Raw genomic sequence first — 27,389 nt, 5'->3', positions numbered from 1 at the left:
TTTTATGTTAACAGATGCCTGTTTAGCCAAGTTTTTTTCCATTTTACTTTTGTTATACTTTAATGTATGTTTGTTTTTGGTTTCTTATAAAATGGAAATTGCCGTCCCTAAATGCCACTTATACTCTAGTGCAACTTATATATTGTTTTTTTTAATTTTCAATCTGCATTCGTTGTCTGGTGCGACTTATAGTCCAATGTATACAGAATTTTGGTATTAATTTGACAGTAAACTTTTAACAGGTTTCCCAATTTTTTAAATGTACAATTATGGCAACCATATTTGCAATATTTGACCATAAATTACTTTTCTATTTCTTCTTTTTTACAGTTTTGGGAAATGAATAACTATTCAAATCCAAACATGGTGTTAATAGTATTAGGCTTATTAGAAAAGAGATGTCGTGGGTAGATTAAAAATGAAGGGAAAAAAAGAGTGAATGCAATATTAACTGCAATGATTCATCTATATTTCCATAACAATAATATAATTTAGCCCAAATACTTCTGTATAAAGAATTAAACAAATCCAAAAAAGGTTTTAGATGTGTAGTTTGATTTAACAAATCAGAACCCTTATACATGGAATATGTTTTTACATCTATACATGAAAAGAAAGGACATTTAAATTTTAAAATACATACATATCTAGACCTGCTACTCTCCTGAGATTGACATTAAGTGCGTTACCATATTTTTCCAAATTCAACGAGCATGTGACGAACAATACAGCTGTCCTGTATTATCATAAAATAAACCCTGAGACAAAACAAACATATTTTTGAGAAGACATCAGCATGAAACTTCTTTTAAATACAGTTTCTGTTTTCTATTAAAGCTACAGGAGGATGCATGTAAATTCACATATCCAGCAAATTATTCACACATTTGAACATTTTAATGCTTACTTTACGACAACAGAATGTGTAGGAGAATTCATTGAAGGCATATGTAAGGAAGAGGGAAATGCATATTTTATGTATCTAAAATTTGTAATGCTACCATTGAAATGTTTGAATAAATTTTGGATCATTGATTGTGTTTCTGTATATAACTCAGCTTTCCTGAGGAAAGATAAACTTTCCCCTGTTGGATTAACACTTAAAAAAACATTATAGATGTGTGTCACTGATAACTGTGCTTTTACCTCATTCAACTGTAGATTTGCTGATTTATTTAAACATCTTTTGTAATATGTGGTCAGTGTTGTGTTGCTGCCAAATAAAATGTGAAACACTAAAATGAAAATCTCGGAGTGTTTTTTTGTTTTTGAACAATATGTGTTTTTGTTTAATTGTTTAAAATTACAGCGGCGCGGGGGATGAGTGGTAAGCGCGTCAGTTCTGGGCTCCTGGGTTCGAATCCAGGTTGGTCCTCCTGTGTGGAGTTTGCATGTTCTCGTGCCCTACGATCGGCTGGCCAATGATTCAGGGTGTCCCGCGCCTTTGGTCCAAAATCATTTGGGATATGCTCCAGCACCCCCCACGACCCTTTTGAGCAGGGGTGTCAAACTCATTTTTTGTCGCGGGCCACATGGTAGTTTCGATTACATCCGGAGAGCTGTTATGTCATCCAACTGGGCTGCCAAAATTAATCGATTAATAAATTGACAGCTTTCTCGATCGTGCTAATCGATAGATCATTTTTGGACATTCAAATTAGTACACATTTTTGCAATTATTGATTTAAAGTGAGGAAACACAGGAAATAATTTACAATCGTCATTTGAATTTCATCATAAAACAGAAAGTTGGCACTCATCATTTACTTTCTCAGGCCACACAAAATGGTGCGGCGGGCCAGATTTGGCCCCCGGGCCACCACTTTGACACGTGCTTTTGAGGATAAGCGGTTCAGAAAATGAATGAATGTTTGAAATTACACATATAAGATGAGAAAAAATACAATCCATGAATTTTTTCGCCATCTTTTTGGCTCCAAATTATCTTTTATTGAGTTCAGAATAAATTTTTGTATGTTAGATGAGGCGTAGCGTTTGTTTTTTGTTGTTTTGTTTTTAAATTCTGTTTGCATATTTATCTGATGGGTTAATCACTTGATACCTGTTCTTGTCAACACTTTTCCAGTGTAATCGCATCTTTTCCCATTCACTGATCTGGTATCTAGTTTGTCTGTTTTAATTGATTTGTATTTAGATCCCTTGTTTTCTTAATCCTTCTTTTGAGGTGACTTTCATCTATTAGTCTTTTATTTTAAACCGATTTTCTTAATTAAATGGAGGTTAAGTAACTGACTTGAACATAACAAAACATTCCACTTTTGCAATTCCCTCAGAGTTGACCTGATTTGAATTTAAATACCTCCAAATTAAAATAGAAAGTTTGCAATCCAAGTACGTCTTGTTCACTCCACTCCACTCTAGTTAGTTCAGTTATTTGTGAAGAATAGGATTGAAAAATATATATCAAACTCATTATCCTATGGAACATTGCTTGTTTTTTCTAACTTTCATCCAAATGTATTCATTCTTACATAGTAATAAAAACTTTACATATATCGATTAAACCTAATATATCACAGAAAAACATTACAAACTCTCACATGCATGATTAAAACTTCAAACCTCAGAGTTAATGTTCTACCTGCTTCCACTTGGTAACCTTGCTGGCCCTAAACCTTATATTTAAAAGTCACTTATTTATAACATTCTTTTCAAGCCAAACCAGATGGGATAAATATAGTTTCCTCATTGCATTGACAGTTGACGGATTGCGAACGTGCCAAAATATGTTGTCAGGACCTGTTGTATCGCTCCATAGTTGAGATTCCATGTCCTCTCAGAGGTTGAACATATTATGGGAGCCTGCAAGCTAGTATGTGCCAATCATTACCTGTACTGACCCAACACCTTTTCAGGAAAGTGGCAAACAGCCCAAGTTGAAAAACAAGCCTTCAGTCCTTGTTGGTGTCAACAGAAAACACACCAATAACTGTTTCTAAACTTTCCTCTCCATTTTAAACCCCATTGTATTTCTAGAAACTCAGTGTTTTGATTTGTTCTTTGATGAAAAAATCTAGGCAACTGGACTGTTAGAAATTAGTAGCCTAAACCTCATGCAAAACTACAGTACGGCAGTGGCGGTCCGTGCATTTCCTAGTGACGCCTTCAGCAAAAACTATTTTAGGGCTATAAAACCTCTACTGCAGCTACAGCTGTGACACATAAAAAATAATCAATAAATCAATGCACAAAAATGGGGTAAAATCCACTTCCTAGAAGCATTTAATAATTAAATACAAATACTGGAGCTTTTCAGACATTACAACCAGGCCAGGGGGGTGATTTTCCCGGGAAAAGACAGCGATGAACGTCAATGGCGTACCGGCAAACATTGCCCGAAAATGGGGTAAAATCCAGCCAAAAACAGCATTTTTTGATTAAATACAAATACTGGAGCTTTTTAGACATCAGAACCGGGCCCGGAGTATCATTTCCCCGGGAAAAAGACAGCGATGAACGTTTACGTCCATATACGTCCATACGCGAAACGGCAAAAATTGCATTAAAATGGGGTAAAATCCACTTCCTAGGAGCATTTATTGATTAAATACAAATACTTGAGCTTTTCAGACATTACAACCGGACCAGGGGGGTGATTTGCCCGGGAAAAGACAGCGATGGATGTCAATGGCGAATCATAGTTGGTGAAAGCGATGACGTATCCCTACGCCTGCGAGAAGGCAATGACGTATCCTACGCCTGCGAGAAGGCATTGTGGTGTTGCCAACTCGAAATCTGATTGGTTAAAGCAACAGACTTATCGACGCTTGTTTAATGCAGCAGAGCCTGCAGAATTAAAATGTGATTGGTTAAATGCTTCAATATGAAAACACACATCTAGAAGCAGTGCAACCAGGGGGGAAAGCAATGAAAGGAAGCTAACAGACAATTTGGAATTATTTAATAAGTATTCATGGACAAAATATCATTAACATCAGTCTGTGAATCAGATATTTCTTATGCCAGCAGAAAAGGCCATGAAGGCCCTGACGGCACACCACTGCAGTACGGCATCTGGACAAAATCTTTTTAAGTACAATATGCCACATTGCGGCCACTTTGATAATCATATAATAAGATAAGACTGCAGGCATGCATGAAAATGAAATCTCATTAACTGTTACATGATTAAATGCCATAGGAAATTTACATGATGTGAAAAACATACAAGAGATATTGCCAAAACATACATTTTAAATTTATTGAAGATTGAATTACCGTCATCCTTTACCTTTACTTTTGCGGTTTGAGTGTATCAAAGTATTTTATATCTCATTTTCTCAACCACTTTATCCAAGTGAATACTGTATACATCTTAAGTGTTACCCTCATTAAATGAGCTGGCACCTTTGCTTGTAAATACTATTTTGAAACAAAACACTCTTATTTGAGCACATTATTAGAGTCAATAGCCAATGAATGTCCAACCAGCAAAGACCACCTGTAAATACAGCATCCACACTAGAGAAAGATGCAGTTTAAATGTTAGCTATACTGGGCCAAGATAATAAATATATGACATAATGCGGGTGCATAATAAGAGCTTTGACTGAATGTCATTAATGATCATTAATGAATCTGACATCATCAAATAAAACAAATGTCATTCATACATTAAAACAATAAATGAGTCACTGTCATACATTCTCTGACATTAATATGAGTCCACCAGGGCTGACGCCTTTCAAGCTGGGAACCTTAAGTTGTACTCGAAACCATTAAGCCAATATCAATGACACAGGGGAAGAGTACTAACATTAAACAGCACTATTTAAAGCTTCTACAACTGTAAACACTTGCCACTCAACAATGCTTTTGTTTCATCATATTCCTTCCTTTTCTGCTTCCACCCTCTTCATAATGTAAAACATGGTCATGGTGGCTGTCATATAAATCTAAACCAGGAACTTTTAACTTTCCCTCAATGTCATGAGTCCATCTGGTTTGAGTTTTGCACTCTTGTCCTCTTTTTGGACTTCTAACTGGTGGCCCTCGCAGACTCCTAGATGATCCCCCCAAGTGCTATTTTAAACTTAATCAAAGTTATCCCAAAATCCTAATTGTTATATTTGAGAGTCAAACAATGACACAGTATTTTATTTTTTAAGTGGATCCATAGCTAGGGGCAATTTAGAGTGTCCAATCAGCCTACTATGCATATTTTTGTAACATGGGAGGAAGCCGGAGTACCCGGAGAAAACCCACGCAGACCCACGAAGAACATGCAAACTCCACACAGGTGTTTAATTGAATTGAATTGAATGCTTTTATTGTCATTATACGAGTATAAAGAGATTTAAAGAATGTTAACAGCATTTAAATATTAATTCTAACCAGGGAATGTTTTGGTCCATTTTGGATATTTGTACCGAGATCACTGAAGAATTAAATAATTGTACAGGAAGTGCCACAATTCTAAACTTTCACACCAAGTAGCACATAGTATCTCTGAACCTTATGTGTTGACTTGAGTGTTGTAGTTTGACAAGCCAATTCCATATTGACACTACAGTGACCTCTATTGGTTCAATAATAGAATCACAACGTAGACACAAAGCAGAGTAGTTAGGGCAGGGTTGGGCAAACTTTCGGCCCGGGGGCCACATTGACTTTAAAAATTTGACAGGCGGGCCGGGTCAGCACAAGATACGATACATATAAAAAACTGCATCCGTTAACAGTACATATGAAACATAAACAGAAAAAAGGACTAAAGTATGAACATACTCATCACTCATGTGGGATTTATGGGGTGCTTTCTTGCTTTTCATCAGACTAAAGGTCTGTTCACACACATGTAGAGCCAAATAACACCAGAATCCTCTGTGCCATCTTCTGGATGTTTGTACATTTGGCTGCACTTAATGAAGCCTAAAACTCAGAGACTTTCAAGGAGTTGAACTTGTCACATTGGAGATCAATCAGTTCCAACTGCAACTCCTCCAACTGCAACTCCTGTGGAACCGTTTCCGGGTCTTGTGAGAAAGGGCATGACACCAGCTGTCAATTTTTCCAAAATCACAAAACCGACGGCAGAATTGCTCATGCAGGTCATCCAATGATTTCCTGTATTTTGACCGCATAAAAAATATATATATTATAATAATTTTGACAACGTCGGCGGGCCGGATTAAAAGGCCCAACGGGCCGTATATGGCCCGCGGGCCGTAGTTTGCCCATGTCTGAGTTAGGGGCTAAGGTGACTATGATGATGTTGACGCACTCACACATGATTAGATTTAAGATGGTTTCCCATGCTGCACAACAGTAGCACTCACCCTGCCCTGCCCGACCCAGGTTTTTTTCCCTCTTGTTTTCCAATTGCTTATCTCGTGTACCCCTTCCTCTCACTATATGTCAATTACGTTTTGACTATAAAAATGACTATGTAATAGTACTACCTATAGGCAGATAGCATATAGTATATTCAAGCCTTCATTCATGTTCCTATTCCCAATGTTGTTCTTTTGTATTCTACCCTTTTGATGTCCAGCTGTATTTTTAACATATAGCAAAATATATATAAATTATAAAATGAATGAATAATTAGGGTAAAAAACAATTAACGTAATACCTACTTTTACCATATGTCAAACATAAGAATAGGTAGGGATTGTTGGTTGGAGTAGTTACGGGGCAGTGGACAAATGGGATGATCTGAATTTTGCGTTGCTTCGCCGTCATTTGATACAGTGGATTAAATGCTGAGGGGTCACTTTTCCATATGATACAATTATAATCACAATTAAAATTTTCTACTATGAAAGTAAGCATGCAAAAACCACACATTAGATCTCCTAGTTACTCACTCACACACTGTTATGGTGTGATGCATTAAGAGATACATTTCAGATATATATTGTAATGTATATATATTTTTCTATATTATATTTATATGTTTTTTGATTATTTTTATTTTTTTATTATTATTTTTTATTTTTATTTTTATTTTATGGTTTTATTTATTTTTTAGTATTTTTATTTTTATTTTATTTTTATTTATTTTTTTATTTTTTTATTTTTTTATTTTTTTTATATATTTTTTTTAATTTAATATATATTTTTATATATATTGTATTTATTTATTTTAAAAAAATATATTTGTTTTTTTTTTAATATTTTTTGTTAATATTTTTTTTTATTATTATAATTATTTTTATTATTATTATTTTTTAATTATTATTATTATTATTATTATTATTTTATTTTTATTTTTTTAATTATTATTATTATTTTTTTGCTTTATTTCTTGAACCAAGTGAGTACAAAGAAGGGATGTGTGGATTATGCTGCAATTGTATCCTTTAATATACTGTAAAATAAAAAGGATTACAAATTCATCTTTAAATGAAGAACTGAAGAAGCATATTTATGTTTGAAAAAGCCATTGTAATTGACCTATGAATAACAGTCAGAATCACATCATTCCAAATTAAGGGTTTTCACACCAACAGCGTAATGATCACTCCATCGTCCTGTCCTTGCCAAAGCATTTCCCCCTCAAAGTGAACTTTTCCATGTTTCCTAGCTCTCAATAGAATCCCAACCACTTTATCAGAGATGCGAACATATCTATCAAAGAGTTCTCCAAATGTAACTCTTGTCTTTCCATCTTGATCCGGATCTGCCATTGTTCTGATTACATAACACATATCAGCAATCTCCCCATGGATGTGTTTCTCAGCACGTTTTGCTCTCTCTGCTGTTTTACTACCCTCCTTCGGGTGTCCATATCCATCTTGACCTTTTTGGAGGCGGAGGGACATGGAGTAATCAAAGTCAAAGTACTCACTGAAGGGGTTTAGCTTCTGATTATCAGTATGTTCTGTGGCCCAGTTTTGCCAGCGACTCTTGAGCTTCCCAACAGAGCTGCATTTCTTGGAGAGAGCACTGATCTTACAGGCTTGCTCAGTATTCCTTCTGCACCTGAAAATAATGTAAGAACACATGATCACACCCTTCTACGGTTGTACCGCAGGAACTCAACAAAACAAACAAACAAACAAAAAATTCTTTTCCTGCAGCATTTTCATAATTGTTCTTTTCGCAAAAGATATTCTACTCACCTCACTAAGCGTGGCATGAAAACATGTCAGGTAACAAAACGACCTAAAAAAAACACCATTGTCTGTTATAAACGAATCCGTCAAAACATGGGCTTTGTTCTTGTTTTTTAAAGCATGAGGATGGTGGAACTTGTTGATTAAGATGGCATGAAGCCAGCCAGCAGAATCGCCACATACCAAGAGTGTCAGGCGATCCGGGTGAACCCGAACACATTCATTTATTTTTTTTAATAAGGCCTTCTCTGCTGGCCTAAGAAATATCTGAATCATATATTATATTTTGTCCATTAATACTTATCAAATAATTCCAAATTGTCTGTTAGCTTCCTTTCATTGCTTTCCCCCCTGGTTGCACTGCTTCCAGATGTGTGTTTTCATATTGAAGCATTTAACCAATCACATTTCAGCCATTATTTGTTGCCAGGGTCAAAAATTTGCCTCAAGGCCTTCACAATCAGTTCTGCAGGCTCTGCTGCACTAAACAAGCGTCGATAAGACTGTTGCTTTAACCAATCAGATTTCGAGTTGGCAACACCACAATGCCTTCTCACAGGCGTAGGGATACGTCATCGCTTTCACCAACTTGGTGGCTAGTGGCTAGTGATTAGCCAGAGCTACCAAACTGTATCTGTTGCGAGCTACACAAGCAAATATATTGTTGTGTTGATTTAAAGCCATTTTCAAGACGGACTATGCCAGAAATACGACAGGACAGGCTCGACTTTCAGCATTAGCTTCGATGGCGATAGAAAAGAAGGAAGAAAGAAGGATGGATGTTGAGTACAGTTAAAAATGATTTTTGGTGAGTAAAATATGGCTATATTCCTAAATAATATTTCAATTGTATTTTTTATGTGTCGCAAGCTGTAGCTGCAGTAAAGGTTATATAGCCATAAAATAGTTTTTGAGGGTTGGATTGATTCGCTGAAGGCGTCACCAAAAAATTCACGGACCGCCTCTGCTGTCGCGTAACGACTCGAATCCAAAATGCCTATTTTTAATCTCTACACATTTCGAATGCCAGTTTACTGCATTCATTTTGTTTTGGAATATTTAGTCCCCTAATTGATTACTTAATTACTTTGAAAATAATAATACAATCTGATTATATGACCAGTTAGACTACTGTCAAAAATAACATTGAAAAACATGAAACCCATCCTGTTTATCAGTAAACAGATATGATGCAATGTCTCTAAAATTTTCAGGAAAAAAAGAAGCAGAAAACTGAAATTCAGGTTTGACCAGTGAAGCAACCAGGATGTTTGTTGAAAACCCACTGACATGCATGAGAACTTTTTCCTCTCCGTATGAGCTGATGGCTTTAAATTCTTCATTTGCACGATCATTCTTTTTTTAGGCACGTAGGATTTTGATCCTAATATATCTATTCAATCTTCATTCCATCCTTCTGACACAACAGTGCGTGTAAACAAGGCTATATTCCTAAATAATATTTCAATTGTGGGCCCGGTTCTGATATCTGCAAAGCTCCAGTGTTTGTATTTAATCACTACCACGAGGCTCCCTATTTTCAGTTTAGGACCACAGCGTCTGCCATGACGTTGCATAGATTTCCCAAAAATTATCCCCCTTTGCTGATGCTCTGACGTGCAGATTGCCGAGCAAATAAGCGCCAAGTAGTAAGGTCGCATGGGACTCGCATTTCTGATAAAAATCCACCTCAGAAAGCTCTATTTTCAGATGAAAATTACAGCACTGCCTGCCAATTTCTTCCCTCGATGCTGAGTTGAGTGACAGTCCTCTGTCTTTCGCCATTTTCTTAGTAGCAAGCGAGTTTCAGCGTGGATTTTCACATTTTTATGAACTTTTCACAGTCCTTTTAATTATATTTAATTGATGTTAGAGCATAATAAATTTATTTTATTCAAATGACTACACTTTTCAATGGACGTTAACAGAATGAAATGCCCGAAAAGATTATATTTTTACATAATACCTATCTGTCTTGTTAATTTTTCCATTAACGTTCACGAAGATGACGACAATTAATTGTTTACACTTTCCCTCAGCAATTACTTTTCACGATGATTCCACCTTATGCAATTCTGTGACTCAGTCTAGAAGGCTGGAATCGAACGTCATTTGCATAACAACAATATAATCACTGGCTTGGTCGTTGGCTGGGGCTGTCCCCTGTAACAAAAAGCTATTTTCGTCTTTTTTCTTTATCAGAGGCCCAATCTTTCTTTTGTACTTTATTCCACGTTTTATTTATTATTCCTTATTATCATTTTTTTAGGTGTTGTTATATCATCTTGTTACAAAATGTTCATGTGACATGCTAGAGTGTTTGATTTATTGGCGATCGCGTGTTGAGGATGTGCGGTTGGTTTGGATTGGATGTGTTTATCGGTGTTCGATTGTTGATGCCTTGATCCACATGGCAAATGTGTGGCATGTTAAAGAGTATCGGTATTCGATTATTGATGCCTTGGAGCACATAGCTTGAAACACGGGAGATTTCCCTCATAACAGTAAAGTTGGATTGAAGAAGCAACAAAGGATCACTGTTCTGATTATTTCTCCCTCTGTTTTAAGGTATGCTGGTTGTTGTAGAGGCCGGTTGAGTTTGCGGTTTGCAATATACACTGTTTAGCGTGTGAGAAAGGAGATAATGTTTAGTAATGTTTATTTACTTTTGAATTGCGAGCGTGAATGTGCGAGTCTCAGGTCATGGACATGGCTACCTTCGGCCGCCATTATCCTGTTGAGTGTCTATGACGGTCATAGCAAGGAAGTTATGTTATTGATATTTCAATGTTTGCCCTGTTGGATTGTTGAGAAGGACTTCTCGAAGTTGTAAAAAGATATAACAAGTTATGACCGTATGTTGAACGGGTGTAATTGTACATTATGTTTTGGGTTCTAACGTGTTGCTTATATATATATATATGGGTGTAATTGTATATTATGGCTTTTTGTGTTGATAAATATAACAGTAAAGTTGGATTGAGAAGCAACAACGGATCACTGTTCTGATTATTTCTCCCTGTGTTTCAAGAATAAATGCAGGGTGCAACATTCACCTTCGTCTGTCCTGTAGAATAAAATATATTACATGTTGTAGAGAATTTCGACCATGTCATTGCAGTAGATTATTCATTTTTTCTCTATAACACACAATGATAATGACAAAATTCCAATATAAGCATATTTTTTGCTAGCATATCCACCTTTCTGTTCTGTAGGCCAGGGAATGATGTGACACTCCTTTAAAATTGGAGAGATTTGTACATCCTCATGAAGCAGACTGCCATCATTATCTGCAAATGTAAGGCTTGCTGACTAAACTGCTAGAGTGGTTTCTGAATAACACTTTTAATCGTGTAGTGTAAACACTAAAGCACATGGACAACAAAACAACAACAACAACAAAGCTGTTATACTCACGCTAGAATTTGTGGACATTTGATTTTCACTGATGACTCTCCATCGCAGATTTTTGATGACCCGCTTAAGGAGTCTTCATTGTTCATGTTTAATACCTGCCGTTCAAATGTTGAATCATTTATATCCTCCTTTGTATAAGCATGAATTTGGCTATGTTCCTCTTCTGGAGAACCATCACTTACAGGCTTCTTCTCATGCTCTATCTGGATTTCAGGCTGGATGTGTGATAAAACCATTTTTGAGGATGCAGCATCCAGAGAAGGAGAGTATTTTGTTGCATGATCCTCTCCCTCATGTGCATCCACCTTTGGATAAGCACAAAATTGACTATGTTCCTCTGCTGGACAACCATCTTTTCCAGACTTCTGCTTAAGCTTTATCTGCTTTTCAGTCTGGAACTGTGATAAAACCATTTCTGAGCCCACTGTGTCCAGTGTGAATTTTGTCCCTACATCCTCACCTTCAATCTTCTTTGTCAGTAACTTCATTCCTGTGTTTCTGTCCTTTGGCCCAGCAGTCTTAATCACCATCTTCATCGTAATAGAGGAGGAAGACATTTTTATCTCTGAGTTGTCTGCATATTGATCCTTGGTTCTTTCTTCGGGGAAGTCCAGAAGTGTCGGTATCTCTTTTGAAGCAACTTTGTGCTGCAGACCATCTTCTATTTCAGTTTCATTTGTAATCCAAATCTTTTGGGGTTCCTCTGATGATTCTCCATGACACGGAGACCATCCACTAGGCTCTGAAGCGTGCTTCCTCTCATTCTCTGATATCCAATGTTGCCAGCTCTTTGCTAGTCCACACACCATGCTGACAGCCCGAAGCTTCTTAATGTTCTTGTTGCCAGCCGCTTTCCATTGTGCAGCCTCGTCCTTTGACATCCTAACACACTTTGCCAAACCAAATTTGAGGCCTAACTGAGCTGTGTGGTTATAAACATATTTTTTTCTTTTGCTACCGCTCTGCTGCTCAGACTTCGAATTGTGGCTCTAGCTAAGAAAACAGTTGAGCTATGCAAGGGTTCAGTTGCAGACACCTTTGCCCGACACCGCTCACCCCAAAACAGAGTCAGGTTTCATCACAGATTGTATAGTGAGTGCCACTGCCTAGAAGTAAACTCTGAATTGAGCCAATAGATGTAGAGCTCATTCATAACTCTATTTTTTTAAACTATCTACCCTTGTTCTTATTTAAATGAAATGCAATTGGCGTCTGTAATAGTTAAATCAATGGAATTCTATTTAGTATCTCTGCTGACCTTACTTGTAGTGACATGTGAATATAATAACTATTACTTATGTCTTTTTTTCTGATTTGAGAAGGTTATTTGCCAGCAATTTACATAAAATTATTTAAAAGAAAACGACACAGCAATGATAGAAATGGCATTAATTAGAAGGTAACTTATCCAGAAAAAGAAAAGTGGTACGTGAAGCAGATGAGGACCCTCTTTGTGACGCAGGAAACGGTTTCATCTTGCAACATGCCATGCTCCACAGTTCATTTAAGACAGCAGTGTAGGAAAAATAATTGATGCACAAGTAACTAGTGTTAAATACTTTAATTGGAGAGTGCAAGTTTCATGTGAATATACTGCTGAGAGATTTCTAATCCTTTTTCTTTACAGCAGGATGGATCTTATAAATAGATATTGGCACAGGCAAATGCATACAGTTGCAGCTGCTGGCAGTCCGTCATAGAGGATGGTGATGACTCATGAAACAACCAAAAGTAATTTCTCATATTGGTGATATAATTTTTTGATAATATATTTTAGCTCACGATCATGATGTAACAAAATGTTGGGTTTATTCTGGGATGTTACTATATGTTCATTAAGCATTTAATAGGTAATGAAGCTATAAATTAATGTGTGCTATACTTTATGTTGGCACCGAGTAAGCCCGAGGACACTTTCCCCCCACAGCTGCTTTCGAGGCCAGTTAATTGTTTTCTGGACTATTGACCGAACAGGACACCATGTTCCAGGCTGTTGATCTGAGTTGGCAATGAAGATCTACAAGGGACTCTTAAATTGCTTTGACTTGGATTCCGGCAGATGGCGATAATCGAATCGACATCCGAAAATACTCGCATTATTGTTTAAAAATACTGTCGCTCTGTTTACCTTATGAAGAAATTATTATGCTTATTTTTGCAAATGCTTACGCAGTTGTTTTGGTTTCCGATCCGCTCGGGTCACTTTGTATGCTTACTTGTGCAAATTCTTACGCAGGTGTTTTTGGTTCCGATCTAATATGAGATTGTTGTGGCAGTTGTTTTTTTACCTTAATGGTGTTATTCGAATCATCTTGGACGAGGACGAGTCGGGAGTGATTTTGCTTGCAAGTTGTAGCCAGAGTATGTGCAATAATGTCTCCCTGTTCGATTAAAGTGTATTAATAATAAACCTATCACAAAATATTTGAATTGTTTGGAAAAAAACAGGTATTTTTTTCACCAATATTTTATCCTAAAATCTTTTCTTTGTGGTATTTTAAATACAATGAAAGTTTCATATTTGGTTTCATTTCATTGCTTTGTGATGGTATCGCATGCAAGTGCATAACTTCCTCATTCCGTCAAAAAACCCCTGACATCATGCAAAAAATAAACATATGAATATATGAAAAAGCTATTTCTCTTCATAATATAAAGACTCAACAGATTAGTTTTCGAACTGTTCTTCAGTGTCATTATTGTTATTATATACAATTTATATAATAACAATAATGATAAAATCGACGCTAAAGAACAGTTACTAATCTGTTAAACTGGATTTTTATGTTGGTTAAAAATAAAATTGGGATGCTAATTTTAAAAAAAGTAGTTTCAGTTGTCTTCACATTAACTACTAACAATATTGTCATTCCTTCGATCCAACAATAATATGATCCAACAAAAATATGAGTTTCTCTAATTGTTTGTGAGCCAACGTAAAATATGCAGTCAAATTTAAAAATAGTTAAGTTGGTTGAAAAAAAGTTTCATTATGTTATATGAAATCTATATTTTAGGGGAGAAGTAAATTGCTTTGAACAGGAACCGTTTGAAAAGTTATTGAAATAGTGGTTCATTCATCCGTTTTCTGAACCGCTTATCCTCACAAAGGTCGTGGGGGGTGCTGCAGCCTATCTTAGTTAACTATGAGCACCAACCAGGGGTGCTCCCTAAATCAGTGGCCAGCCACTCGCAGGACATAAAGATACAGACAATCATTTACGCTCACACTCATATCTAGGGGCAATTTAGAGTGTTCAACCAGCCCCCTCTACATGTTTTTGGGATGTGGGAGGAAACAGGAGTACCCATAGAAAACCCACGCAAGGCCAGGGAGAACATGCACACTCGACACAATGAGGACCGATGTCAAGAGTGGCTCATTTGTCACTCCTGGCTTGCCGTCAGGTCAGAGCAGCTGCAGACAATCCTTGATTGCCTCCTGGTGTGGGTATTTAAGCCCCACACAACGGATTGGTCATTGTCGGATCGTTCCTGCAAGTCCTGCATACGTCCTGCATGCTGCTGCATATTCCTGCATATTCCTGCATATTCCTGCATATTCCTGCATATTCCTGCATATTCCTGCATATTCCTGCATATTCCTGCATATTCCTGCATATTCCTGCATATTCCTGCATATTCCTGCATATTCCTGCATATTCCTGCATATTCCTGCATATTCCTGCATATTCCTGCATATTCCTGCATATTCCTGCATATTCCTGCATATTCCTGCATATTCCTGCATATTCCTGCATATTCCTGCATATTCCTGCATATTCCTGCATATTCCTGCATATTCCTGCATATTCCTGCATATTCCTGCATATTCCTGCATACTCCCGTTTTGGTTCCAAGCCTTTGTTGATTTGTAGATCCCTGTTAATGTATTAAAGATGTTGTTTCTAAGCGAATACCTCGTCAAATCCTACTTCCCCGCGCCTGGGTCCGAATCCATTCCCGATCGTGCCACGACGACGCGGCGCGATCGTAACAACCGACCTAGGATCAAAACCATAAACCTAGAAATTGTGATGCTGGCACACTAACCACTCAGCTGCTATGTAAGCATCACAATAAAGGTTACAGTTTAAATACTTACTAACTAGAAAATGTTTTGGTTTATCAACTAATATTTTATAACAATTGGAGAAAGCACTAAAACTACGATCTCGACCACAAATAAACCAAAGACATAAAAACAAGACCTTATGGAATGGAATGCATTTGTGAACGGAAAATATATTCACGTGAAAAACGTTATAATTTAGTAACAGGAAATTTAAAGGAGTAAATATCTTACTGAATATCAAATTCAATTACAGTTAGTTCTCAATTGTAGTCTACATTCACCTATTACAGATGGTTCATTTATTAAACATTAGTTCTGTAATTCATTCTAATTGCTTACTTTATTTCTGTGCCATATTTCCCCTTTTTTTATAACTTCAGAATGTTAAATGAATTAATGCTGGAAATGTGTTTTGAATTCATATAGCAGTCAAAGTAACAGTTGCAATACTTGCAACAGCCACTTCCTCTCTCTAATATTACTCTCATGGTCTGGGTGTCTCAGTGGAAGAGTACACCTCATACACTGGTGTCAAAGTGGCGGCCCGGGGGCCAAATCTGGCCCACCGCATCATTTTGTGTGGCCCGGGAAAGTAAATCGTGAGTGCCGACTTTCTGTTTTAGGATCAAATTAAAATGAAGAATATAGATGTATATTAAATTTCCTGATTTCCCCCTTTTAAATCAATAATTGTAATCTTTTAATCAATTTTTTTCTGTGTTTTTAGTTCAAAAATCATTTTATAAAATCTAAAAATATATAAAAAAGCTCAAATAAACATTGTTTTCGATCTATAAAAAACTGAATATTCAGGGCTTTTAATCCAGTTCTTTTAATCCATTTATTAAAAAAATCTAAATATTATATCTAAAATGGTCCGGCCCACCTGAAATCAAGTTGACGTTAAAGCGGCCTGCGAACCAACCCGTGTCTGACACCCTTGCCTCATAACTAACATGCAAGTAAAACTGAGTTAAGTAAGTAGTAATCATGAGAAACGTATGAGTATAATAATGTTGATGGACACACACATGATTAGATTTAAGACGGTTTTCCATGCTGTATAACAGTAGCACTCACCCTCCCTTGCCCGACCAAGGTTTATTTCTCTCTTCCGTCTTGTTCTCCAATTGCTTAATTTGTGTACGGCACCTATATGTCAATTAAGTTGTGACTATATAAATGGCTATGTAATGCTACTTATTAGTCAGATAGCATACAGTACATTCAATCCTTCATTCATTGTCCCTATTCCCAATGTTGTTCTTTTTTACTCTTCCCCTTTTATGTCCAGCTGCAATTTTTAATATGAACAGCCAGGAATTCCAAGGAGTGGCTCGATTAAAACGCATACCAAGGTTCTGGACTGACCCAACCAGTCTCCAGTTCTCAACCCATTTGAACACCTGTGAAGGGTGTCTAAACTTTGTTTTGACAAGCAATAGTCCTCAAACATCACATGTCTAGGAATGATGTGCAGAGGAGAGGGCCAACAAAATACCAACTAAAGTGTGCCTGGTCAACAAGTAAAGAAACTGTTTGACCTCTGTCATTGCCAACCAAGGTTACATTACAACATATGAAAAATAACTTTATTGGCTGCCATTATTATTATTATTATTATTATCATTATTATTATTATTATCATTATTATCATTATCATTATTATCATTATTATCATTATTATCATTATTATCATTATTATCATTATTATCATTATCATCATTATTATCATTATTATCATCATTATTATTATTATTATTATTGATTATTATTATTATGCTGATGATGATGATGATTATGATGATTATTAGTAGTAGTATTGGTATTATTATTATTATTATTATTATTATTTTTTTCTTTTATTTTTTTCATCGTTATTATTATCATTATCATGATCATCATTATCATCATTATTATTATTATGACTGATGCAAAAAAAGCCTTTTTTATTTTTTATATCGGTAACAGTTCTTTCTTTTTGTGTTATTTTATACAGCTCTGGTATTGGACCTCTTTCACTTCTCCACTTGACGTAATGAGGAAGTTAAGGACTTGTTATCACAAGGGAAATATTTAACTATTTTAGTGAAGATAATGAAAAATGAAACCTACATTGTTTCCAATATACCTCAAAGGAATTATCTTACGATACAATAGTGGTGAAAAGAATACCTTTTCTCAATCCGTTAAAATATTTTGTTATTTTGTTTCTAACCATTTAACACAAATAAAGCAACCCAATTTTTTGGCCACCTGTCTTTTGTCACTTCTTCAAAGCAGTCTTCAGTAAAATGTTTCTATCAAAATAAAGGAACAGACCAGGTACTTCAGTGGCTGCTCCATTACCTTTCAGGTGCTCAATTAACTCAGCTCATCACATGAAGAAAAAATAGTCTTATCTTTATCGGCAGTCTTTGTGTTGTACCAATTTACTACACAAGACATAATGAACATGTTCCAATAAAACAAATGTGTTGGAAAAAAACACCACAACAATGGAATTAAACGAAACATTAATGATGTCACTGGGTAACAACTTTCGTTTTCTGGCCAACAGCGAGATGGTATGAAACCTGTTTGTTGAGCTTTTGGGTTTATTAGTTAAATCCAATCTATCAAATTCAGTAACATACCCACTTAGGCGACTTATAGAACTGTAATAAATGTATAATCATTCATTAATTTTCCGTACCGCCTATCCTCCCCACAAGGGTCTCGGGCAAGAATGTATAATTATACCAAATGAGAAAATATACTTCTTCAATGAGTAGTTTGATTTTGCCAATATTAGCAATAATCATGTTTACATGCCCGTTAAAAAGTGTTGTAGTTTTACTAAGATACATTCCTTACCGTATAAAATCAATTCAATAGAATGATAGGAGGGCGGCCTGGTGACTTGAGTGGTTAACGCATCGGCCTCACAGTTCTGGGGTTCTGGGTTCAAAGCCAGGTAAGTCCACATGTTGAGTTTGCATGTTCTCTCTGGGCCTGCTTGGGTTTTCTCCGGGTACTCCTGTTTCCTCCCACATTCCATAAACACGCATGGTAGGCTGGTTGGACAATCTAAATTGCCCCTAGGTATGAGTGTGAGCGTGAATGGTTTTTTGTCTCATCGTGCCCTGCGATTGGGTGGCCCCCAATTCAGGGTGTCCCCCGCCTTGTGCCTGAAGTCAGCTGGGATAGGCTCCGGCACCCACCGTAACCCTAGTGAGGATAAAGCGATTCAGAAAATGAATGAATGAATAATGATAGTTCGATAGTGCTTGACAGATGCCTGAAGAGATGCTTTGTGAGAACTTGCAAAACAAATTTGAACTAAATAAAATAAACAAGAAGAAAATGTCAACATAAATTATTTGCTAATAACCCTTAGGTGTACTGAACCACAATTTACTTTCTTTCCTTTACTACGTTAAAATTTTGCATAAACCAGTACAATTGAAAAGAAAACTGTAAGCAAAGAAAGATTATAGTTTTGTTGTTTAGTTGACTGTCATATGAAATAACCCATATAGTGCAGCTATGTAATCTTACATATTTTTCAGGTGCAGAAGGAAAATCATGAAATCCTGTAAAATCAATGCTTGTTCAAAGGAATGCAGCTCTTTTGGGAATCTCAAGTGGAGCTAGCAAAACTGGGCCATAGAACATACTGTTAATCAGAAACTAAACCCTTTCAGTAAAAAAATGACTTTGAATACTCCATTTGCATCTTCCTCCAAAAGGGTCAAGATGGGTATATATGCACTAAGGAGGGTAGTAAAACAACAGAAAGGGCCAAATGTGCAGTAAAACACATCCTCTTGGGAAATTGATGATATTCATTTTCTTTATCCTCACTAGGGTCGTAGAGGGTGCTGGAGCCTACCCCAGCTGACTTCGGGCCAGAGGTGGGGGACACCCTAAATCGGTGGCGTGTTTTTTCCCACAAAAAAAATCCTTTTGTCGACTGTAGCGTAGTGGTGTGCCGTCGGGGCCTTCAAGGCCTTCTCTGCTGGCCTAAGAAATATCTGAATCACAGACTGATGTTGATTATATTTTGTCCATGAATACGTATTAAATAATTCCAAATTGTCTGGTAGCTTCCTTTCATTGCTTTTCCCCCTGGTTGCACTGCTTCCAGGTGTGTGTTTTCATATTGAAGCATTTAACCAATCACATTTCAGCCATTATTTGTTGCCAGGGTAAGAAATCTGCCTCAAGGCCTTCACAATCAGTTCTGCGGGCTCTGCTGTATTAAACAAGCGTCGATAAGACTGTTGCTTTAACCAATCAGAATTTGATTTGGTGACACAAAGGCCTTCTCACAGGCGTAGGAATACGTCATTTCCTTCTCGCAGGCATAGGGATACGTCATCGCTTTCACCAACTATGATTGGCTAGTGATAGAGTGGACTAGCCAGAGCTACCAAACTGTATCTGGAGCAAGCTGCACAAGCAAATATAGTGTTGTGTTGATTTAATAGCGTTTTTGTCAACCCGCAATAGCAGAAGGAGAAGAAAAGAATTTGTTTGCAGATTTACTGTCCAAGCCATTTTCAAGACGGACTTTTCAAGAAAAAAGCTGGACATCATTAAGAAAGATGGGACAACTCCAAAGCCAGCAAGCCTGTCACAACCGGGAACGAACATTTTCAGCACTAAATCGAATAAAAACGTTTGCCAGAAATACGACAGGATAGGCTCGACTTTCAGCATTAGTTTCGATGGCAATAGATAAGAAGGAGGAAAGAAAGGAGGATGAATATTGTGTACAGGTAAAAATGATTTTGGGTGAGTAACATATGGCTATATTCCTAAATAATATTTCAATTTTATTTTTTATGTGTCGCAAGCTGTAGCTGCAGTAAAGGTTATATAGCCATGAAATAGTTTTTGAAGGTTGGATTGATTCGCTGAAGGCGTCGCCAGAAAATTCACGGACCGCCGCTGCTGTAGCGTAACGACTCGAATCCGAAATGCCTATTTTTAGTTCCTACACATTTTGAATGCCAGTATACTGCATTCATTTTGTTTTGGAATACTTAGTCCCCTAATTGATTACTTAATTACTTTGAAAATAATAATACAATCTGATTATATGACCAGTTAGACTACTGTCAAAAATAACATTGAAAAACATGAAACCCATCCTGTTTATCAGTAAACAGATATGATGCCATGTCTCTAAAATTTTCGAAAAAAAAAGAAGCAGAAAACTGAAATTCAGGTTTGACCAGTGAAGCAACCAGGATGTCTGTTGAAAACCAACTGAAATGCATGCGAACTTTTTCCTTTCCGTATGAGCTGATGGCTTTAAATTCTTCATTTGCACGATCATTCTTTTTTTAGGCACGTAGGATTTTGATCCTAATATATCTATTCAATCTTCATTCCATCCTTCTGACACAACAGTGCGTGTAAACAAGGAAATAAATCAGTTATTAAACTCATGGAGTATGTTTTTCTCTGAGAATTATTAATATAATTGAAATTCTTGAAGTGAAGTTGCGCATTTAACCCTCAGACGACTGTGTTAAAGTGAATTTAAGCAAAATACTAGACCTCTAATTGCTCTGGATAATGTGTCTTTAGAAAACAAAGACAGTGTCCAGCTCTATGAATTATTTTATCGGTAAAAACAAAAATGAAAAAGTGAATATCTTTTTAATAACATGAATTAACAATGATAATAAACTTATTTCAAGAGTCTGACTGACTTTTCAGCTTAACTTCCCAAGGACCACCACAGAAAAATAATTGATCCGCATGATAGATTTACCATGAGTTTTACGCCAATGACCATCCGGACAAAAGCCACACAAGCAGGGATCGAACCCCAGCCATCACATAGACACCGGGACACCGGAATTTGTTAGTTAGCAAATTAAAGGGCACAACGAGGTGAACTTTCACATTCATACTTAGGGGAAATTTAAAATGTTCAACCATCCTACCACAATTGTTTTGAGGATGTAGGAGGAAACTGCAGTACCCAGAGAAAATCCATGCAGGGACCAAGGCAAAATGCAAAGGGCAATGATTCTTTGATTTCAGAAGTGTGAGGCTGACGTGTTAACCACTTGTGCACCGTATTGCCAATTTCAGAAATATAACATAAAAAAAGACTGAATGCACATTATCATTTCAGTGCAACGCGTGAATCGCAATGGGGAATGTATTAAAAAAAACACAGCAAATCACACCATTACAATACATGATATGTATAGACCTATTACCTATATATATAGACAACTTGCTGCAATGATGCAATGCAAACTTTGCACCATGGTATTGATTTTAGGGAAATAAAGTGAAATTACATACAGTCAGATCAATAAGTATTTGAACACCCGACTATATTGCAAGTTCTGCCACTTAAAAATCATGAAGGGGTCTGAAATCTTTGTCATAGTGTAGGTATATGTCTACTATGTGATAGATCATCTAAAAAGAAAACTCAAAAAGTATTATTTTTTCTATGATTTATTTGTGTGATATGTCTCCAAATGAGTATTTGAAGAACTGAGAAAACCAATGTTAAAATTTGGTACAGTGGCATTTGTTTGCAATTACAGAAGTCAAACATTTGCTGTAGTTTTTCACCAGGTTTGCACACATTGCAGGAGCCCAATATTCCACAGAGATATATTCTAAATCAGTCAGGTTTCCAGGCTATCGCTAAGAAACATGAAGTTTCAGCTCCCTCCAAAGATATTCTATTATGTTCCACCCCAGAACCTTGATATCTTTCTTAAGGAGCACCTCCTTGGTTTTCCTTTGGGTCATTGTTATGTTTGAAGACCAAGCTATGATCCATCTTAAATGCTCTGACCGAGGAAAGGAGGTTGTTCACCCAAATCACACAATACATGGCCCCGGTCATCCTCTGCTTAACACAATGCAGTCATCATATCTCGTATGCAGAAAAGCATTACGCTACCACCCCAATACTTCACAGCAGTGATAGTGTTCTTGGATGGTACTTATCATTCTGCTACCTCCAAACACGGTTAGTGAACTTATGACCAAAGAGTTGTATTTTCGTTTCATCTAACCCTAGAAATTTCTCCCATGACTCTGTATATCCAAACAGTCATTGGCAAACTTAGGACGGATCTTGACATGTGCTGGTTTAAGCAGAGGAACCTTTTTTGTCATGCATGATTTCAAACCATAATGTCTTAGTAGTGTATTACCAACAGTCACCTTGGAAACAGTGGTCCAGCGGATTTCAGGTCATTGAACAAGTTCTCTCTTGTAGTTCTGGGCTGATTTGTCACCTTTCTTAGGATCATAAGACCCCACGAGGTGATATCTCGCATTGAGCTGTGATTGGGATTGACCGTCATTTTAGCTTCTTCCATTTTCTAATGATCACTACAATCAGGTGTCAGGTTTAGGCACATCATTGAAAGGTTCTTCATGTGTCTGACACACCTTGCCTTTGGCATGTGGGGGTGTGTGCATGTACATGGGAGTTTTTTGACACGCCTTCTTTAAGGTTTAAGTACCACCCACATCCACCCATTTTGTCTCGCATCATTGTATGGGCAGTACAAGATTGGTACTAACCTGTATAAATGAAATTGATGACTGTAGAGTCCAAGCAGATTGAAGAAACTGGACTTTTGAAAGGTAAGGTTTTAAAAGGCCTTAATTAAAGCATGTTGGTATTGATTTAGCCTTTGTCCTTTTTTTCCTAACAGAGAATATGCATCATCAAAGTGGGATGAAGTAAGATTGACTTCCATTCCTGTTATTCTAATAATGTATTAACATATTAACTAGCAGGTCTTTTATGAGCAGCTAAATGCATTTTGCCTGTTTTTGATGGTTTTGACTGATTATTGGGTTTTATTATTACTATATACACTCTATATGTTAAATATATTAAATGAAAGAGTACTCTCCCTTCCTTCACCATGAAAAAATTGTGGTCTTCCTTTTTTTAATTATTATTTGGTAATCCAACTTCAAAATGTAATTTCTTCTCCACATAATCTTAAAAATAGTTTTGTAGTGAAAAATATTTCAAGCATAACAGTTACTTAATGGGATGTTTTGATGAATTTTTAGTGAAAAATAAATATATTACATACTAATTAAAAAAAAAAGATCTATATATACTATTCTCAGTTACTGAATATTGTGTTAGATGCATATTCATATTGTTTTATGAATCCTTTTATAGCTACTTTTGTAAATTTGATGGCTTTGTGTATAATTCTAAACATTGAGGCTGTGTTGCTATTTTATCTCCTTCTAATCTTTCACATGCACTCACAAATGTATCTAAAATGGTCCATCACTCTCATCAGTTGACTGTTCTGCATAATTGAATGTAACCTTATTTTTGTTAAACTGCTATAGCCCTACTCAACTCCACTGCTCCCGTAAAGGAAAAAAAAGAACTACAACATAGTAATTGATGACCATAGTTTATTAGCAAAAAAAATGGTGGTAAACATTCAGGTTTTCTTTAATACCCGGGAATAACAGTTTAATATTTACCCCAACCTCACAGAATGCTGTTCCTGGTCTTCAGTCTGCTTCTTGTGCCTTTTGCAAACTGTAAGTCTGCACATAATCATTATAATTATTGATTTATATTTATGAGCCTCATTTACTACCAGTGTGTATGAACAAATATGCACTTATACATACTGTGAACTTATAATTGATGCCCAAATCTGTGATTCATCAACACTTTCAGGCGTTAAAATTAGGAAGGTGCTATATCTTAGTATTCCCCGAACCGCGCTATTGCCCCTGCTGGCCATTTTATAAGGGCCGGTGCATTAGGGGCCCTGTGAAGGAAACCTCATTAGTTTTGCTATAAATACAGCTCAAATTCTCATCTAGTGATTACGTTTCACTTTTGGAAGGAAAATAACTGCAAAACAGGCACCAGAAGAAAGGAAAGATTGTACTGCATAAACTAACCATAAGAACTTATTACAAACTTGCTAATTAGTTGACAAATATCACCATTTTTACTCACAATGTTTTCAATAGATTGTTTTTGGTGCCGCTTTAGATTATTTTATTCATTTTTTTAATTCATTTTCTGAACCGCTTTATCCTCACTGGGGGTTACGGGGGGGTGCTGGAGCCTATCCCAGCTGGGGCAGGGGACACCCTGAATGAGTGGTCAGCCAATCGCAGGGCACAAAGAGACGGATAACCATGCACTCACACCCATAACCAGGGGCAATTTAGAGTGTCCAATCATCCTACCATGCATGATTGAGTATCTGGAGAAAACCCACGCAGGCCTGGGCAGAGCATGCAAACTCCACACAGGTGGACCGACCTGGATTTGAACCCAGAGCAATGAGGCCAACACGCTAACCACTCAAGCCGCCAGGCCGCCTAGATTGTTTTTATATCCACCAATTTACAATTGACAAACCACAATCAAAAACACTACGCATGAATGCGATTGATAACTAGTTCAAGGTCTAGTCTGCTTTTTAGTGATAGTCTCCATGACCAGGATAAACAATGTTGAAATCTAATCATATGTTGTCAATGGTTCCTTTTTCCAACTTTAAACTGCCTCCCATCAGTTTAATGCTTTGGAAAAAAAACCTAACCCAGGCACTAGTCATTAATTGAGAGTTGTTTCTGTTTCAGTCACATAAAGAAGTAGAACTAAACTCAAGAAGACTTTGAGAAGAAGGAAATCATTTCTCACGAATGATGGCCTTTTTTGTTGCTTTGAACTGAGGTATTTCAATAAAAAATTGTGCGTGTATTCTTTTGCAGCCCAAACAGTCCCGGAGCTCTCTGTACCAGTCGGTTGGGGAAAGGAATTCTCATTCTCTGCACCAGTCGGTTCGGGAAGTGGATCCTCCTTCGCCATTCAGGGAAGCGAGAGAATTACTGGCATTCGAATCTGGGAGAATTACAATAGCTACATAACTGGGTAAAGAACCAATTTATATCAACCAGATTAATTATGAAGATATTATCAACGTAAATAATTATGAAGATATTATCAACGTAAATAATTATAAAGATTTTATCAACGTAAATAATTATGAAGATATTATCAACGTAAATAATTAGGAAGATATTGTCAACGTAAATAATTATGAAGATATTATCAACGTAAATAATTATGAAGATATTATCAACGTAAATAATTATGAAGATATTATCAACGTAAATAATTATGAAGATATTATCAACGTAAATAATTATGAAGATAATATCAACGTAAATAATTATGAAGATATTATCAACGTAAATAATTATGACGATATTATCAACGTAAATAATTATGAAGATATTATCAACGTAAATAATTATGAGGAAATTATCAACGTAAATAATTATGAAGATATTATCAACGTAAATAATTATGAAGATATCATCAACGTAAATAATTATGAGGAAATTATCAATGTAAATAATTATGAAGATATTATCAACGTAAATAATTATGAAGATATTATCAATGTAAATAATTATGAAGATATTATAAACGTAAATAATTATGAAGATATTATCAATGTAAATAATTATGAAGGTATTGTCAACGTAAATAATTATGAAGATATTGTCAACGTAAATAATTATGAAGATATTATCAACGTAAATAATTATGAAGATATTATCAACGTAAATAATTATGAAGATATTATCAATGTAAATAATTATGAAGGTATTGTCAACGTAAATAATTATGAAGATATTGTGAACGTAAATAATTATGAAGATATTGTCAACGTAAATAATTATGAAGATATTATCAAAGTAAATAATTATGAAGATATTATCAACGTAAATAATTATGAAGATATTATCAACGTAAATAATTATGAAGATATTATCATCATTTATGAAGATATTATCAACGTATGGTGATCATACAAAGTTGATTTTGAGCATACATTTTTACCTTAACATTTTTTAATGGCACGTTTTCATTTGAACAGCAGCGATATATAGGACTTGAATCCTTTGAGAGTTCCAATATGAAATAACAGAATTAATTTAAAGTTGTTTAATAATTTCTTATTAGAATGTATGTTATATGTCTTGGCATGTGTTTTTTTCTATCAAACATTTTGAATAATTTAGTAATTTTCAATTCCTACTTATCAAGCTGTTTCATTCTTTATTAGAATCCAACTTCGATATGGCTATATGTGGAGTGAAATGGCAGGCTACGCAAGAGGCAACATTCAAGAGATGTTATTGTATGAAAATGAGGCAATTGTTCAGGTGGCTGGAAAATACACCCATTACATCCAGTCTCTGGTATTCACCACCAACATGAGTCGTTCCCTGTCTGCCGGCCAGCCTTCTGGGCACTCATTCAATATGTACCCACACACCAAAAAGGCTGAACTTCGATTCATAAGTGGTCGTCAACAATATGGAATCACTTCTATTGGGGCGCACTGGGGAGTTTTGGCTGACCGTAAAAATCCAGAATCGCCACACTAATCAAAGTTATATATACTAGTTATCCTCCAGATTGCAAATATTTCCATTTCTATTTTGCACCTTAATTATTTTCTGTTCTAACTGAGCTAGAATTAGTGAAACTGATTAACAGCCCCATTTTTTCGGCATTTCTGGCTTCAAATGTGATTTTTATAATTCTTTTGTTTTGTATGAATTTAAGAGGATTGATTACTTAGCAATCAGACTGATAATGTCATAAAAAATGCACTTTTCACCAATTTCGTCATACACAGCTGTTTATGATGACAATAGGCTTTTTTTGATGATTCGATGAGGATGATAAAGCCTATGTCTGAACAGCATTATATGTAATTCAATAAATGTTAATAAATTATGTGTTGGGGTTA

The 27,389-nt window shown here is 36.0% G+C and overlaps 2 protein-coding genes across 2 annotated transcripts; one reads left to right on the top strand and one right to left on the bottom strand.

The window, feature by feature from the left end:
• Nucleotides 1–7,463: 7,463 nt before the first annotated feature.
• abrab (actin binding Rho activating protein b) lies at nucleotides 7,464–12,382 on the bottom strand. The gene is made up of 2 exons (XM_077591320.1): nucleotides 11,502–12,382; nucleotides 7,464–7,947 (listed from the first exon to the last, which is right to left on the bottom strand). The coding sequence occupies exons 1-2, from the start codon at nucleotides 12,380–12,382 to the stop codon at nucleotides 7,464–7,466; spliced, it is 1,365 nt and encodes a 454-aa protein (XP_077447446.1).
• A 10,705-nt stretch (nucleotides 12,383–23,087) lies between these two features.
• Nucleotides 23,088–27,389, top strand: LOC144067385 (zymogen granule membrane protein 16-like). The gene is made up of 5 exons (XM_077591100.1): nucleotides 23,088–23,199; nucleotides 23,271–23,298; nucleotides 24,089–24,135; nucleotides 25,333–25,492; nucleotides 26,697–27,389. The coding sequence occupies exons 1-5, from the start codon at nucleotides 23,145–23,147 to the stop codon at nucleotides 27,019–27,021; spliced, it is 615 nt and encodes a 204-aa protein (XP_077447226.1). The 5' UTR covers nucleotides 23,088–23,144; the 3' UTR covers nucleotides 27,022–27,389.

Source organism: Stigmatopora argus, chromosome 21 (assembly GCF_051989625.1).
Source record: "Stigmatopora argus isolate UIUO_Sarg chromosome 21, RoL_Sarg_1.0, whole genome shotgun sequence".
NCBI lineage: Eukaryota > Metazoa > Chordata > Actinopteri > Syngnathiformes > Syngnathidae > Stigmatopora > Stigmatopora argus.
This window is presented reverse-complemented; position numbering and strand designations above follow the sequence as displayed.